This window comes from Polyodon spathula, chromosome 16 (assembly GCF_017654505.1).
Source record: "Polyodon spathula isolate WHYD16114869_AA chromosome 16, ASM1765450v1, whole genome shotgun sequence".
Classification (NCBI taxonomy): Eukaryota; Metazoa; Chordata; class Actinopteri; order Acipenseriformes; family Polyodontidae; genus Polyodon; species Polyodon spathula.
Window position 1 is genome coordinate 8859052 of NC_054549.1, and position 17513 is coordinate 8876564.

Sequence of the window (17513 nt, forward strand, 5' to 3'; positions counted from 1 at the left end):
GGGCTTTGGAGCTGAACAGCGACAATTTACTTTTTTGTTGTTTTATTATCTTGCAAGTTGAAGGCTTTTTCATCTCTGATATATATATATATATATATATATATATAATATAATATATATATATATATATATATCTCTGATATATATATATATTTTTTTTTATTTATGTATTTTCCCCAGAAGGTGAGATCACATACCCACAGAAGCCAGAGTTGCATGTTTTAAAGAGACGGACAAAATACAAATATTTGAAAATGTATTTCATGGTAATTATGTCAAGTTACATGGCCCCAGCGCAGTACTGAGGCACTGCCTGGATGCCTTAATTTGTATAGAAATTGTAATCATTTGTTCATTTCAAGGTGAAAATTGCATTTTTTAATTTAAATTGTATCCTGCATGATAGGCTATTATCTAGAAAAATTGTCTCTGTGTATGAGTGTCTGTGCCCAGGCTTCATGGCTGTTAAAAACCCTACTTATATTCAAAAAGGGTTTATGTACAAAAAGGCACCAGGTTATTAATATTAATTAGTCTGGAAGCTGAGCTCAGAATTCTTCTTCATTTTTTTAGTTATTAAATAATTAAATCAGCTCAGAATTCTTTTTTTTTTTTTTTTTTTTTTTAATGTAAATCAAACACAGGCTTCATAGCGATCGTTATCTCTTGCCTGATCAGGGATTCGTACAACCTTGTTTCTCCTTATTTTATTTGTATATTTTTTTTTTTGGTGGGGGGGGGTTAGACGACTTAAAGAAACAGTTTCTAACACCGATGTGTGTCAACTAAATAGACTGGGGAGACTAGTGGCTAGACGTGAGGGCTAGGGAGGAGGGAAGCAGTATGGCTCTAGTGGTTAGAGCTGAGGTGGACTGGGAGAGAGGGAGGCAGTGTGGCTCTAGTGGTTAGAGCTGAGAGACTGGGAGGGAGGAGGGAGGCAGTGTGGCTCTAGTGGTTAGAGCTGAGGTGGGACTGGGAGAGAGGGAGGCAGTGTGGCTCTAGTGGTTAGAGCTGAGGAGGGACTGGGAGAGAGGGAGGCAGTGTGGCTCTAGTGGTTAGAGCTGAGAGACTGGGACTGGGAGAGGGAGGCAGTGTGGCTCTAGTGAGCTGAGGAGGGGAGGGAGGGTAGCAGTGTGGTGCTATTAAGCTTCTAGGCTGGGAACTGATAGGGAGGCATGTGGCTACTAGGGATGCAGTGTGGTGAGGGAGGCAGTGTGGCTCTAGTGGTTAGAGCTGAGGGACTGGGAGGGAGGCTGTGTGGCTGTGATGGCTGTAGGGATAGGGATGTAGGAGGTGACACTGGTTAGAGTTTAGAGAGGTAGGGATGGTGGCTCTAGTGGTTAGAGCTGAGGACTGGGTGAGGGTGCAGGGATAGGGTTAGAGCTGAGAGGGCTCTGTGAGGATGTAGGGTATAGTGGTTAGAGCTGAGAGACTGGTTGTGAGGGATGCAGGTGGTAGTGGTTATAGCTGAGAGACTGGGTGTGAGGATGCAGGGTATAGTGGTTAGAGCTGAGAGACTGGGTGGGGGATGCAGGGTATAGTGGTTAGAGCTGAGAGACTGGGGTGAGGGGATGCCAGGTAATAGTGGTTAGAGCTGAGAGACTGGGTGTGAGGGAGCAGGGTGTAGTAGGTTAGAGCTGAGAGAGGCTGGGTGGTGTCTGAGAGTGGAAGAGGGAGGCAGTGTGGCTCTAGTGGTTAGAGCTGAGGGACTGGGGAGGGAGGCAGTGTGGCTCTAGTGGTTAGAGCTGAGGGACTGGGAGGGAGGCAGTGTGGCTCTAGTGGTTAGAGCTGAGGTGGAACTGGAAGGAGGGAGGCAGTGTGGCTCTAGTGGTTAGAGCTGAGGGACTGGGAGAGAGGGAGGCAGTGTGGCTCTAGTGGTTAGAGCTGAGGAGGGACTGGTGGGAGGCAGTGTGGTCTAGTGGTTAGAGCTGAGGGACTGGGTGGGAGGGAGCAGGGTGTAGTGGTTAGAGCTGAGAGACTGGGTGTAGAGGGAGCTGAGGAGGGCTGGGAGGTTAGAGCTGGAGGCAGTGTGAGGGATGCAGGGTGTAGTGGTTAGAGCTGAGGTGGGACTGGGTGAGAGGGAGGCAGTGTGGCTCTAGTGGTTAGAGCTGAGAGACTGGGTGTGAGGGATGTAGGGTATAGTGGTTAGAGCTGAGAGACTGGGTGTGAGGGATGCAGGGTATAGTGGTTAGAGCTGAGAGACTGGGTGTGAGGGATGCAGGGTATAGTGGTTAGAGCTGAGAGGCTGGGTGTGAGGGATGCAGGGTGTAGTGGTTAGAGCTGAGAGGCTGGGTGTGAGGGATGCAGGGTATAGTGGTTAGAGCTGAGGGAGGCTAGTGGTTAGAGCTGAGGGACTGGGTGTGAGGGATGCAGGGTATAGTGGTTAGAGCTGAGAGGCTGGGTGTGAGGGATGCAGGGTATAGTGGTTAGAGCTGAGAGGCTGGGTGTGAGGGATGCAGGGTATAGTGGTTAGAGCTGAGAGGCTGGGTGTGAGGGATGCAGGGTGTAGTGGTTAGAGCTGAGAGACTGGGTGTGAGGGATGCAGGGTATAGTGGTTAGAGCTGAGAGACTGGGTGTGAGGGATGCAGGGTATAGTGGTTAGAGCTGAGAGGCTGGGTGTGAGGGATGCAGGGTATAGTGGTTAGAGCTGAGAGAGGCTGGGTGTGAGGGATGCAGGGTGTAGTGGTTAGAGCTGAGAGGCTGGGTGTGAGGGATGCAGGGTGTAGTGGTTAGAGCTGAGAGGCTGGGTGTGAGGGATGCAGGGTATAGTGGTTAGAGCTGAGAGGCTGGGTGTGAGGGATGCAGGGTATAGTGGTTAGAGCTGAGAGACTGGGTGTGAGGGATGCAGGGTATAGTGGTTAGAGCTGAGAGGCTGGGTGTGAGGGATGCAGGGTATAGTGGTTAGAGCTGAGAGGCTGGGTGAGGGATGCAGGGTATAGTGGTTAGAGCTGGGAGGCTGGGTGTGAGGGATGCAGGGTGTAGTGGTTAGAGCTGAGAGGCTGGGTGTGAGGGATGCAGGGTATAGTGGTTAGAGCTGAGAGGCTGGGTGTGAGGGATGCAGGGTGTAGTGGTTAGAGCTGAGAGACTGGGTGTGAGGGATGCAGGGTATAGTGGTTAGAGCTGAGAGACTGGGTGTGAGGGATGCAGGGTATAGTGGTTAGAGCTGAGAGACTGGGTGTGAAGGATGCAGGGTATAGTGGTCAGAGCTGAGGGAAAAGTATTTACTGTAGAAGTAAATAACGATGAAAGATGAAGTGGCTGCTTACCTTTCGAAGTTGTGAGGTGATCAGGAGATCTTGCTGGGCAAGCTGATTATCTGCAGTCAGGAGAGGCTGTCAGGATTAATGTCTAATTACAGGCTTTAAAAAGATGTTAGACTTTGTAAGTGCTTTCATTGTGACATCCTGAAAGGTTTAAATACCAGAGTCCTGGTGCCAGAATACCTTTGGGGCTGAAGAAGAAATGAAGTTTGAACTGCTGTAACACCTTTGAAATCTCTCTGGACTACTGTGTTTCTCCAGTCTTGCAGACAGCATTTCAATTAAAAATAAAAGAGAAATTGTTAACAAAAAAAAAAGCAGCAGACCTGGCTGGCTGCTGTAAAGTTGCATGTTTTAGTGATGGTTCTCTGAAAGGGTAATTGCTCCACGGTGAATCTCACGTTTCTGGGTTACAGTAGTTCTTCGACAAGCTTATACCTCAAAGCCTTTTCTTTTACCGTCCTGGTTGGTTTTTTGGTGTTTACCAGAGTGGGTCTCCAGGAGTCATTATTACACTGCAGGCAGCAATGCACAGCAGAATAATTCAGCCTCACCTTTCAGAAGAGAATGATGCATTTAAATTGAGCAGGTCTAATTGCGCAAATGAGATTAATGCATCATCTATTATAGGTGTTATAGAAGTTCAGTGTACAAATACAATGTGAATTTCTGTAATAATTCTTGTTTAGCAAAATCTGTATTTTAGTGGTGTTCCGCTACCTTCAGATTTACGACACTGCTGCTAGTGTGTTTGCAGTTTTTTTTTTTTTTTTTTTAATAATAGTCCTTCACAGCTTTATTGGACCTCTTATTGCTCCACACAGACAGCCGTGGTCCGAGGCCAGATCTCCACCACATGTTAAATTCCACCCCCTCTGCTACACTCCTAGATTTATATCCACTGTCACTGCAAGGAATTCCAAGCAGAGTTTGGGTCATAGCTCCAATATGGGGTTGGGCAGTGTGTCGGTTATGTTAGGGACAGCGAGCGAGAGAAATGACTTCCTACAGGTGGGAAGTATAACAAGAGTCTCGAGTTCCCAGCTCGCTCGCTCTGTGGATCCTTTCCCAGCGCTTCAATTACACACCCAAATGATTAAAAGAAATTCCTAGGAAAATGAAACAAGAAGCAGCCTAGCCCACTTCGCTTTATCAGATCTCTAGATTAGAGGCACTTCTGAAAGATTACAGCAGCTGTCAAACAGGCGCTTAAAAACTAAAACATCAAAACATCTAATACACTGCCAGGGTACTTTATCAGTCCTGCCTGACTGGAGTGGCACCACCCTGGTGTGGGGCAAGTTCCCCTGGTCTACCCTGGGTCCCTTGATTGCTGTGGAAAGCCGAACTAGTGTTGAAGTTTAGATAAGCTGAAGTCAGACCCAACAACGTTGCACTTGTGGCCTGATGACCAGTTTGCACCAGTATCTGCCAGCATATCTATATCATCACTTACTGAGCAGAGTCAGGGCTATTCTACTCTGGGTTTAACAGGTAAAATGAGATCGTCACCTGCTTCAGGATCTGGGTGGACGTTTCATTAGTTCAGTTAAAGAATTTAGAACGGGGTTTCGGAACAAAGACCAGGACTGGGAGGGTCAACTCTGGCCATCCCTGTTTTAGGGTCAAAGTTGGGAAATTCTGCTCTAAACGAATTCTCCAACTCTTTTTTTTTTTTTTTGTGGTTTAACTTTCAGGCAAAAAAAAAAAATCCCAGAGAAAGAAAAGCAGCCATGGGCAGCAGACACGTTTGTTTGAAGAGCTTTAATGGATAACAGTTACGCCATTGTTACAGGTAAGACACCAACAGGCTGCAGGTAGTAAAAGCCAATACAAGTTCCCACTACGCTAATACTTCATACAGCAGAATAAATTATGCCATGATAATACACACACATGCTGAACAGAAATGTAATAAAGCAAAACACAGGTGCAACAAAACAACAAGTCAATGGGTTCGGGCTGGGGGCTGGGAGCTGGGGGCTGGGATTGAGGGCTGAGGGCTGGGGCCCCTGAGGCTGGTCTGGGGGACTGGGAACTGGGCGGAGGGGGCTGAGTGCTGGGACTCGACACGGGGGTGCTGGGGCCCCGGGCTGGGGGACCCCCCACCTGGGCTTGAGGGCTGGGGCTGGGGAGGCTGAGGGCTGGGGCGCTGAGTGCTGCTGACCCCCGGGTGCTGGGGGGCTGGGGCTGGGGGGGACCTGACCCACCCCTTGGATCCCTGACGGGCGGGCTGAGAGGCTGGGGCTGGTGGGGCTAGGGGCCCGGAGCCTGGGCTGGTGCGCACCCCTCGACCCAGGGGGCCGGAGCTGTAGGCTGGGGATTGAGGGCTAGGGGCTGAGAGCCGAGTGCTGGGGGTGCTGGGAGCTAGGAGAGGGCTGAGGGCTGAGTGCTGAGTGCTGGGGGTGCTGGGGGCTGGGAGAGGGCTGAGGGCTGAGGGCTGAGGGCGCTGGGGGCTGGGGGGGCGTCAGAATGCCTCGGCAGGTCATATAGTGCTATAAATATCTCAATGTCGATAAATGCAAGTGTTAGAAATTGGTGTTATACACTAGAATTCTTTTTTTTTTCTTTTTTTTAAATACACAAAGTCTTAGTTTTAAAGTGAAGATCCATTTTGATTGGCGAAGGAGGAGAGAAAGTTTGTCTTTTTCTTTTTAATCCTAAAGATTCCTCCCCGTCGCAGTTCAGCCGAGCGCACACACGCATGCGTGCGCAAAGCTCCTGGCATGCTGGTCCTGAAGAAGACCGTTTTCGTTTATTTTGTTGAAAAACTGGAGAAAATGTCTGAGCCTTCGGCTCTCCCAAGACGTGAAGAGTCATTGTCATTGATCCTGCCTCCAGCCGGACTCCAGCTGAGGATAGAAGAGGCTGAGGCAGCCTGGTCAGGTGTTCAGTATCTCAGGGCCAGTGCCTGGAATGTCACATCGTCAAATCAAACCACAATAAATTTGCTTCCAGTAGTTACTGCAAAAGGTAAATGCAAAACCCTTGTTAACCTCCATCCTTTCCAATGGAGTGGTCCCAGTCACTCTGTTACTTGCAGATTTGTCCATATTTCAGTGATGGAATAGGTGGCTGTTTGTTTATTTAAAAAATAATCATAATAATAATAATAATAATAATAATAATTTTAATGACCCAGTGAGCAAAAATGATACTATGTTAGACAGTTCCAAGGTTTTTTTTTTTTTTTTAAATACATTAACACAGTTTAAAAACACACATTAAAAAGTAATGTAAATGAGAAGCATACCATTGCTGTCCCTTTCGATCTACCGCTGCACGCTTTGTTTCAGTGTAAAACATGTACTCTTTACAAACAAACAACACACCATCACGTTTGTATCTGCTGTACAATGTACTGTATAAAGCGACTGTATCGATAGTGCCCAGGGTTAACAAACATGTTCGATATTTACTATTAAAAGCTAGCTCTTTATTTTACATCTGTGAATGCTTACTGCCGAAAATCAAAGAGCTGAAACATTAACTCAGGCAACCCCTGATACTAAAAGACTGGAAACTCCAAGAGAAACGTACTTTATATAGACAGGGTTCTGCAACTAAACCAATACAAGTTCCTCAAAGTCAACTACTGTGTTCTTTTTTATTATTATATGACAGCAGCATCCTTAGAGAGTGATTTAACATCTCAACATCAGAGTTAATCGCCCCCTTTAAACACACGCACGCACACTAACTCCAGCGGAAGAGTACAAATCTAGTTCTACATGGAATGTTTCACTGAGTCACAGAGATCACAGTAGCTGGAGCCACGCGGTCTCTTCGTGCTGAGATATATATATATATATATTTTCTGCATCTCCTTCATCAGAGGTGTCAAAGAGAGTTTACGAAAATGACAAAGCAGATCTTAAAAAGGAAACCTGAGCCTGGGTCTGGTTATGGGAAAAGCAAGGCCAATTCAAGAGCCTTTTTAATTATTATTATTATTGTTTCAATTTTCCTTTACTCTGAACAATTCAGAATGAGCATTCTGCATGGTGTTTGAGTGTGGCCGATCAGTATTATGTTTTCCCCCCTGAATTATCACAGCTAAGCGTCCCACGCCTGTTGGGTTTGAGTGATTTTGGAATGTTATCTTGGGAGATTCTCCTTTTTTATTTGATCGTCTGCGGGTTCGTGCAGCAACCGCAGAGATTGTGTCTCTACTGTATTCTGCAGTCTTTTCCATCCAATCAGAATGAACCATTTACACGATAAGCATCACGGTTCTCTCTTTCAAACAACTACCTGTTAACTTTTACAACAAAAAAAATCTACAGAAAAAAAACAAAAAAAATATTAATATTAATAACAACAACAACAACAATACAACAATAATAATAATAATAGAATAATAATAATAATAATAATAATAATAATAATAATTACTAACTAATTACTAGAAAACAGCAAGTTAAGATTAAGATTCAGAACGAGCTCTTGCGCTGTCTTTCAGTAGGGGAATGTTTTGGTGACAGATTCTCTGCGTCTCTTAGTCGTCTCTGCGTGGGGGGGTGCCTTCGTTTTTCACGCACAGACGAGGCGCTGACACGCTCGCTCGCGCACAGAGAGAGCTCCGCTTGCAGAATGAGCTCACTCACCTGAACACTGTTGGACAACCACCCTAAGGTGGGGGGGTGGGGTGGGGGGGGGGGGGGCAGGTGGGATGGAGGGGTCTGCTGCCGGGCTCCTCCTGGTTCAGTAGGCCTGTCCCGTTTCCACCTGCAGCAGCCCCAGGACGGCCGAGTGATCCCCCAGCTTCATCCTCCTCTGTGTAGACAAACTCACGTTCTTAGCCAAGTAGTCCACTGCAGCTGTGAAAGGAGAAAGAGAACAAGTTGTTACGCGAACGACAGAGTGCATTAGGGGTAGAACAGTTCATCATGTAAACACAGTTACACTGAGTCACCAGCGGGGGGCGCTGTGTGCTATGCAGTGCGAGAGAGTTGAAACTCACTCTGTCCATACTGGCTGCACTGGTATCCGGCTCAATCATATTGTTTGTATGGTGATATAAGAAAAAAAAAAAAAAAAGGGGTTTTGCCATGACACCTGCATCTCTTATTCACGACAGGAAATCCGATGTTTCCTGTAAACTTGATGAGATTCATTTCATCTCTGCTAATGTGCCAATGTGTTTTCCACCCTTTCTTTCTTTCTTTCTTTCTTTCTTTCTTTCTTTCTTTCTTTCTTTCTTTCTTTCTTTCTTTCAGAACTGGCTTCGGTAAGCAGCAGTCCTCTCTTGACAAGTAAACAAGCCCATCCTGTCAGCATCCTGTCATTCTGCGACAGCCCCAGAGGGGATCCCTTCCAGACAGAAATTTATATTAGACTTGTCATTTCTGTTTAAATTCTCTTCACGCTTCTATCTGCTATCATTTTCATCATTAGGCAGAAGCGATCTTTGGGAATTTTCAGCCTTTCATTAATCCTACAACCCTGACACACACACCCGACACACACCACACACACACACACACACACACACACACACACACACACACACACACACACAGAAACGCACACAGGCATGAACAGTGTGCAATTAGTCTTTCAAATCAGGTACATAATGCAGTATTATATTGTATTTCTCAACTGGAGAAACTATTTGCTTGTCTCTTAGACAGAACTGTGACACAAAACCAAAGATTACACTGCACTTCGTTTAGATTAGTTTAGACAAATAATAAAATATGCAGACCAAAAAGCTGACGCAGTGCTGTTTATTTCATTCCTGTAACTAACACTGCCAGCATTTTTATTTCCAGTGAAATATGAGACACAGGGGTTCCCCTTTTTAATCTGTTTATTTCTTGTTGTTTTTGGCAAATTGCTCTCAACAAAAGTTTCCCTATCCAGCGGCGGGCAGCGTTTGATGTGGTTCGTTCCCTCTCCCCTCGCTGCAGACTGCGCTGGCTGGCTGGCCCTGCCGCTCACACTGTGTCCCTTCTACACACGCCAGGGTGTGACTAACACATCACCTGCGGGCTGGAGCCAGATTGGAAATATCTGGTATCGGTATTCAAGCTGGAGATTTTTATCAAGAGCACGTGTCTCCTCGTATCCAGAGGCAAGCAGCTGGGGTCGGAGGGCAGATCGCTCCCCCTCACCCCCCCACCCCCCCCAGGTATTGATCAGCCCAGGCTTCCTCACAAGGTTTCAGTTTAACAGCAGGAGTTAAAGACATTAGAGGGGGCCTGATTGTGGAAGAGGCGTGGCGAATGGGGATCAGGGGTGAGGGAGGACACTTCAAGGACAAGGGCGTCAGGAAAAGGGAGAGAGAGGAAGCGCCTTTAACCCTTCGGGGGGCTTGGAGCGGAGCGCGCTGATCCACAACAATAATATTGTTCTGTCTTAGTGCTTGCACTCGGACTAACGTTGCACTGGAGAAAGCTGGAGTGGAGACAGGGAGCCAACCCCATAATCCTGCTCCTTAGTACACAGCCCAGGCCTTTGTGTGTAAACAGTATTTGATTTTGTTTTAGGGCAACATTATATGAAACAGCATGCAGGTGCCGGGTTCAACTCCCAGCTCAGTGACTGACTGGCTTACTGTGTGGTCTTCTCCCTGCCAATCTTGCCTGACACACTTCACTCAACAAAGCATCTTATAGGCACTTTATAGGTGAGATACCACTGTGAGCGTGTAGCGACATTATAAAACAAGACTGGAAAGGGTTCTGATTATTTGAGACTAGCCGACTAGGCCTCTCGTGTGTAGGCCCTCTGTTTCCTTCCTTTTTTTTTTTTTTCCAAATCACCTCTTCAGCGTTCGTAACAATATCAGCTCTATTGGAATGCTCTCATTCCTCTGAATTAGAAACCCGGTCCTGGGGAAGGGCTGTCTGAACCCCTAGCTATGCAACCTGCTCTTTCATATTTCACTGCTAGATAGACTGGACTCCACTTAGCAGCATTTCCTTTCACTGCAGCCAAAATCCTGTCGAGAGGACGAGGGACTGTAGCACATCAAATTTCGGAGCGTGTCTGTGTGTGTGTGCGCCTGTGTGTGTGCGCAAATCACCTCTTGTGTGTGTGTGTAACAATATCAGCTCTGTTGGAACGCTCTCATTCCTCTGAATTAGAAACCCGGTCCTGGTGAAGGGCTGTCTGTGTGTGTGCTATGCAACCTGCTCTTTGTGTTCACTGCTGATAGACTGGACTCCACTTAGCAGCACTTCCTTTCACTGCAGCCAAAATGTGTGTGTGTGCGTGTGTGTGTGTGTGTGTGTGTGTGTGTCAAAGTTCGTGTGAGTGTGTCTGCGTGTGTGCCTGTGTGTGTGTGTGTGTGTGTGTGTGTGTGTGTGTGTGTGTGTACGTGTGTGCATTTGTCTACGTGTGTGTGTGAGGAGGGGGCCGGTTTAAGGCATATCAAAGAGTTACATTGATAAGCACGACATTCCTGCTTGTCAGTGACAGGCTTTATACATCATTTCCTCTCAACACAATTGTTATTATTTATTATAACCTACAATGAATGCAGCTGCACTTCTGTGCCGAGCAGGTCGGTACAGACCTCCTCTAGACACTGCTCCTGCTTTTGTGGGCGTGATAGTTTATCCTTTATATGACAGGCAACAGTCATTCTCTCTTCAACTTGGCTTTAGGTTTCTGGGATCAGGTTTCATAGGAATCACTGCGGAACGGTTCAGGTGTGCAGCAGCGCTCATCTGCTATTATTTGTTGGAAGTTACATGGAGTTACCAGCGGGGGGGCGCTGTGTGCTATGCAGTGCAATGGGTGGGGGTGGACACTCACTCTGTCCGTACTGGCTGTACTGGTATCCGGCAGTGACGGGGTCAACGCTGTAGCCCGTGGTGCTGTAGGTGGGGGGGCAGTAGGACTGCGACGTGGGCAGACTGTCCACCCCCTTGAGGGACTCGGAGCGCTGGCTGCAGCTGGCAGAGATGGCGTTGGAGGAGTCCAGGCTCCCGTGGAGGGGAGAGATGGAGAAGTCGTGCTGGGGCTGGTGAGACACGCCGCTGGGGTTACTCAGAATACTCATCACCTGCGGAAGGGAAAGGCTTGCGTAAGGATTCACCTCTCACCTGGAGCACGGTTAGCTAACAACATGCACAGAAAGCAAAGGAAATACATTTGCAATTATATAGCAAGGTCAAATCCTAAAATAATTAAAAAAGGGGAGATCCATATCTGTCACAACATGGTACTTGGATCTCAAATTGCAGTTATTTACACTCGATTTTACGGAGCAAAATGATTTCATTCTACAGGATGATGCAAAACGTGTGGCCGTAGCTGTAGGGTCCATTTAGCTGGTGATATTTAATACAGATCTCTAGTCTGGCCTGGCTTGCCTCTGCCTCCAAGCTAACAGTGCAGCGCTGGAGTGAACTGCGGCTAAGGTTTCAATATCAGAGGGGCAGTTCAGCCTGGGAGCCTGATAATGAGGGCAGGGTCTGTCACAGCCTCTCCATGCCAGGCTGCTCCTGTCCCGAGGCAGGCTGGAGAACACGCGTTCAGGGAATACATAATCTACAGCTCCCAGCTCTCCAGGTATCCATCCCACCCGTCATGAAGAACGAGAGTGTTTGCAATAATAATAATAACGACGCTACACAGCCTTCCGAGATTGTAACGCTCATCGCGTGGTATCGCTTTCCAAACGGGAGCAGATATTCTGAAAAGGTGGAGAGCAGTGCGTGTGTAAACGGGTTTGCTGTTTAATCAGGACCCCTGAAGCATCAGCGACTCAAACGAAATGCTTTAATGATATTCTGAGATTTTTTTAAATGTATTTTTATAATTTTTTTTTTTTTTTTTTTTTTAAATGAACTTTTAAAAATTCTGGAAACAAGCCTACATCAATACATTTTAACACTGGATTTCTTTGTGTGGATTAGATTCATACCAGTGTAGTTCAGTTATTTGAAAACTTTTCAATGCAGTACCTGTTATAAAAGTTTACCATGGTAAAAGCAAAGTGTAATGAAGCAGCTCAGTGAAAGCCTGGTAACCCTTAGGTAAGCATTGTAAAGAACAGTGAGCTATGGTAAAGCATGCTAATAAACATAGCAAACAAGGGGACTGTAAATGCGTAGTGTAACCATGGGAAAAGCATGAGGGAAAACTGCAGAAATACTGTGGGGAAAATGCCTTGGTGAACTTCTCTAAGGGTATTTTGTAAGCTAAGGCAGGTTGTTACCAATGCCTTTAAAACACACCTGATTCACAACACTCCGCTTTCCAAAGAACGGGTTAAGTGTCTGGAAGGGGTTTGCAAGAACCTCGCTGGAATATCGTCAACATGTAAATAAATCTTTTCTAGAAAGGGTCCTAACCCTCAATCCAGCTCTCCCAGCATGCCAGGCGAGGGCTGCTCTTGGGAGCAGTGCTGCTCCCAGCCCGCAGTGCTGTGTTACCAGGTTACCCCACATATGCTCCTCGTTGGCAGACAGCACACAGGATCCTCTCCTAACATCAGGTTTGTATTTTCACTCTCCACGCTCTGCTGCCCTTTCGCCCTCTCTGCACTGGGGCTGCTAAACCAATTAGCTCATCATGGTGTTGGTTAAGAGGTGCGGGCTGAGGCAACAGGACCCCCCCCCCCATCTCTTTGACAAGCGCACAGCAAAGTGCTTCTCTCAGCGAGTGAACTGCAGCTTCATAGAAACACACTTCTTCTTCAAGCACTCTGCAGGCTGCTAGCTAGCAAGAAGCACCTCTATTTGCACAACACCGTTCACTGTAATGTATGAGCCGCATTCACAACAACCTGAAGGTCTTTCTAAAGGAATGTTTGGTTCAGGATTGTTCTTTTTTTTTTAAAGAACATTTAATGAATTCAAGTTTGAAAACGTTAGAGAGAGTGTTTGATAGTTCATTCTTATTTAAACTCATAGAATGTTTATCAACCAGATTCTCAAAAAAACAGTCCTTTAGTGTTTGGTGACTAGGGCCCGGGAGAGTTTTAGCAGAGATCTGCTGTTTTCTTTTCTGTCCCTGTGCAGAATTCAAAGTGGATTTGGCAGATCTGCATCCTTGAAGTGGAGTGTGAAACCGACCCCAGGTTCCTCAAGCGTACTGAAACACAACAGAAGATATCAAAAGACCTCGCCAAAGAGCCATCATTGTTTCAACCCTAAGAAGAAACAGCTGAGGAGCTCTGAGGAGCTCTTAAACGCACCCTCAGGTTGTTTAATTTTTCCTTGTGCAACTCGAACAACAGATGTTTTTCCTTTAAAAAAAAACGGCACGCATTTTGCAATGCTTGAGGAGGCGTTGTCATCCGACTAACTGGGCAGATTAACATTCACTAATGCTGGTAAAAATGCAAACTTGAGGCTGTGTGTGTGTGTGTGGGTGTGTGTGTGTGTGTGTGTGTGTGTGTGTGTGTGTGTGTGTGTGTGTGTGTGCGTGTGTGTGTGTGTGTGTGTGTGTGTGTGTGTGTGTGCGTGTGTGTGTGTGTGTGTGTGTGTGTGCGTGTGTGTGTGTACTGGGGTGCACTTGTCATACATTTCAGAACACATGCATAACATTCTTCCTGTGTAATACTTTCCCTGACTGACAATTAGGATTGATTCTGTTTCTCCGACTTGCCTTCAAAATTCCTCGAATTCTTAAAGTCTTAATTCTGTCTCCAACCAGCCTAGGAATTGCAAAACACAATTTAATGGCTGGATTTAAACCTCCCGCCCCATCTTTCACAACGACAATAATAACAACAGTAATAATGTAATATAATTTCATATATAACAAGAGCAGAAAACAGCGGCTTTGTTCGCTTAATAAGTTTGAAGGGAGGGACGTGTCTCTGCGGGATGGCTGTTTTTAATCAGATGAGCGCGGTAGCAAAGCGCACGGGATGCCAAAGAGGAATATGAGAGCAGAGAAGAGGGCTGGCGGGGAAGTCTGACGCGTCTATTCAACCAGGCGGCTAAGCGGGGCTGTAGCCTCGGTGATGCCATTATTGCACTGAAAGCAGAATTATTCAAATCTTCACATTTAGCGTAACCTTGCTGACATCAATTAAAGGGGCGAGTGGAAAATACTGCTGCTCTGCGAGAGGTAAAGCGCGCCCTTTATCAGCTGCGAGAACCATGGTGGTTCATTGTGCACACAGGCCTTCCGCTCTGCCAGCCAGGCGAAGCAGGAGAAGTACCCTGGCTACACATCGCAGGCTCCTTTCTCTAAAAGGGCCCGCGGTTCAACTGCAGATGCACAGCAGCTATTATTTCAACAGCCTCCAGCAAAATAGAAAAAACTCCCCGAGTTAGAGGCGCCTGTGCATGCAGCTGTTTCTGCTCACTGTTACTGCTTCACAGCAATGAGACACTTATTAACTAATTAGACACAATTTAACTTCAACTAAACCCTTCATATCGTTTATATAATGGTTAAATAGAAATGAACTGTGGTTCAGTACATCATTAACTATGTAGTGAATGACATCACATGACAACAGAAGTGTAGTTACCATGGCATCAAAAGCTAAGTCACTGCTTGTTTTCAACAAAGGCATGTTAAACATACATTGGGGAGCTGGCTCTCTTGGGCAATGCATGTATGTTTATACACACACACACATACATGCAACCCCATGGGAATCATGTGTTTGTTTCTCAACAGGTGAAAAAGCTTGACAGCACTAACCGTGTCCTGTTTTCCTCGCGCTCTTGTCTTGTGAACCACATGCCCTGTGGTTTTCATTTTAGCACGCAGACTACTTTACTAAAACTGATGCGCTCGAGTCTTTGGTCGTACCTGGAACGACAGGGTTTGATTTCAAGGCAGCAGTTTTTTCTATTTGCTGACTTGGTTTTTTTTTTAGTTTGGAGGGGGGGGGGGGGGGGGGTGGAATGTTACTGCAATTCTGGAAGATCCGCAGGGCTTACAAGACAGGTGATTCACATGCTCGGACTAATCCATGACATTTCTTCATCATTATGTACTGTCATGAGCTGCTACTTCAGCATGCGCAGGGTGACTCAAACTAGTTCAACAAAATTCATTTTCTCAAAGTTGTTAACTTAACCTTGAACAGCCTTGCCCTGTAGCACACGAGAGAGAGAGAGAGAGAGAGAGAGAGAGAGAGAGAGAGAGAGAGAGAGAGAAAGAAAGTATGCTGGGGTGTGGAACTTGACCGGGCTGCCGTTTGTAATCTATTATTTCCTGCTGTAATATCACCGCTAAATAAAAATCAATAGTGTCTCGACATCTGTTAGCACTTCGTCAGATAGGGGTGGCAAAAACCAAAAACTACCAGCTGCCAATCACCCGCCCGGACAACCCCAGGCATCCAGATTGTATCCGAGTTCCACGGCATAGCATTTCACAAGCAGGGTTAGTGAGTCGATCCCACTTCCCACTTTCATTTTACTAACCCCCCCCCCCTTCCACCCACAGTAGCTGCAGTAGTGTGTGTGTGTGTGTGCGTGCTGTCTGTGTAGATAATGCTAACCAGGGCCTCGGTGGAAAGGACACAGCCTCCAGGCATCCCTGCTTCTCCCCAAGAGATAGATTACTTTATAAATAATAACAAAAAGAAAGAAAAAGTAATTAATTCTCTCAAGTTGTGAGCTGTCTGCCCCCGGGCTGCGTGAATGCAGGACTGTAAAAAGGATACAATGTGCGTCCTTTCAGATAAACACGCTGCGCGTTCGCAAGGCCCTTTATAAGAGCTGCGTTTCCTTAACTGTCGAATTAGAGATTTTTGGGGGTTTTTTGCGTGTGCTTAAATGTAAAATCTGAAAATAAATTTAAAAAAAAATAAAACATCAATTCCAACTCTGCAGGAACCAAGTTAAAATATTAGCCAGACGATATGAGGAGACAGTGATGGAAATATCTAACAGGTTGATTTACTAGAACATTGGTAATGAAACTAGACAAATGCTTTTGTCAAAGTCTAGTTACTGTTGCATGCATTAAATGGATCATTCTAATAATAAAGACTAATGTATTAACTCAAGGTCCTGCTATCTATCTATAGACAGATTGATAGATTGATAGATAGATAGATAGATAGATAGATAGATAGATAGATAGATAGATAGATAGATAGATAGACAGACAGTACTGTAAATGAGCATTATCTCCATTAACTCATATAAAATGTAATGTATTTGTGACAATACTGAACAACAGTCACCTGTTGTGTTTAAGAGACCTTGAATTACACTGCTGAGCAGTTTGTATAACTGAGTGATATACTGTAAAAAACAAACAAGCAATAGAACAGAAGAAAATGTAATGAACCACGATGTGTGAGTGATCTCCTCCTGTCTGAACCCCCTGCAGGTGTTAGTAATGACAGTGTCTGAGTCTGTCTTACTGCTTCCCAAGAGCTGCCCCCCCCCCCCCTTCCTCTTCTCCTCCTCCTCCTCCTCCTCCTCCTCCTCCTCCTCCTCCTCCTCACTCTCATTCCGATTTTGCTGGCTTGAGTAAACGCTAAAAGAGAGGAGCTAGTGGCTTTGGGAAGTACAAAGAGTCCTGGAGGATTGCAGGCCTGGGGGCCAGTCTCCCTGCCTGCCTGCCTGCTTGAAACGACCCCGTCTCCCAGCTCCACCGTGCCAAAGAGCTGATCAGTGGAGAGACTCGTAATCTGTTAAGAGGACTGGCTTAACTGCTGGGCTAGAGATACCTTTTTATTTAACTGAATTAAATGCCCCTAAGAGGTACCTTCAAGCTGGAACAAGGTCAACCTGGCTAATAAATTGGGTTAGAAATCGACTGAAAAAAATGTGTTAAAAAAACACTCGGCAGAGCAGATTTGAGCAGAGATGCTGGCTGTTAATTCTGACGGCTGAAAAAATAAAATACACACTGGTGACCTAGTGTCAGTGTCAGAAGAGTTAGGTGAGGATGTTACCCAGGCAAACATTTGCAATTAAAAGAATTACAGATAAAGAGACATCTGAGAAGTAAAAGGAAGGGGGTTCATTTAAGAGCCCTTTCCTATCAGCTGAGCCACAAGTTTTAAAGCTGCAGCAAAACATCCTGTCTCTCGCCTCCTGGTTGAGAAACACATTTTAAAACGTCTGCATGCAAAGAATTATTGATCTCTCCAACGAATCTCATTTGCATTCATTATTATTATTATTGGGGAAACAAATTGTTTCTTTTCTAACCTGACGTTGGTTTCAAATCGACGGGGTTAATTCCATGTTGCTGTCACAATAGCAGGGCTTCTATTTAACTCTAGACACCACTCTATTTATATAGAGAGTCAGCTATGACAAGTGTGGATTTTTAATTTAATGCAAACACTGCTTAAAACGACAGCGC

At 45.8% G+C, this 17513-nt stretch overlaps 1 protein-coding gene across 4 annotated transcripts in view; it reads right to left on the reverse strand.

Annotated features, from left to right (window-relative positions):
* Positions 1-7900: 7900 nt before the first annotated feature.
* LOC121329234 (paired box protein Pax-7) overlaps positions 7901-17513 on the reverse strand; it is a 61179-nt gene continuing 51566 nt past the window's right edge. For all 4 annotated transcript variants that reach the window (XM_041274724.1, XM_041274722.1, XM_041274723.1 and 1 more), the window contains exons 8-9: positions 11025-11274; positions 7901-8080 (exon numbers count right to left, since the gene is read on the reverse strand). In XM_041274724.1, the coding sequence (XP_041130658.1) occupies positions 7965-8080; positions 11025-11274 (366 nt within the window). In that variant the 3' untranslated portion in view covers positions 7901-7964. The remainder of the gene's footprint in view (positions 8081-11024; positions 11275-17513) is intronic.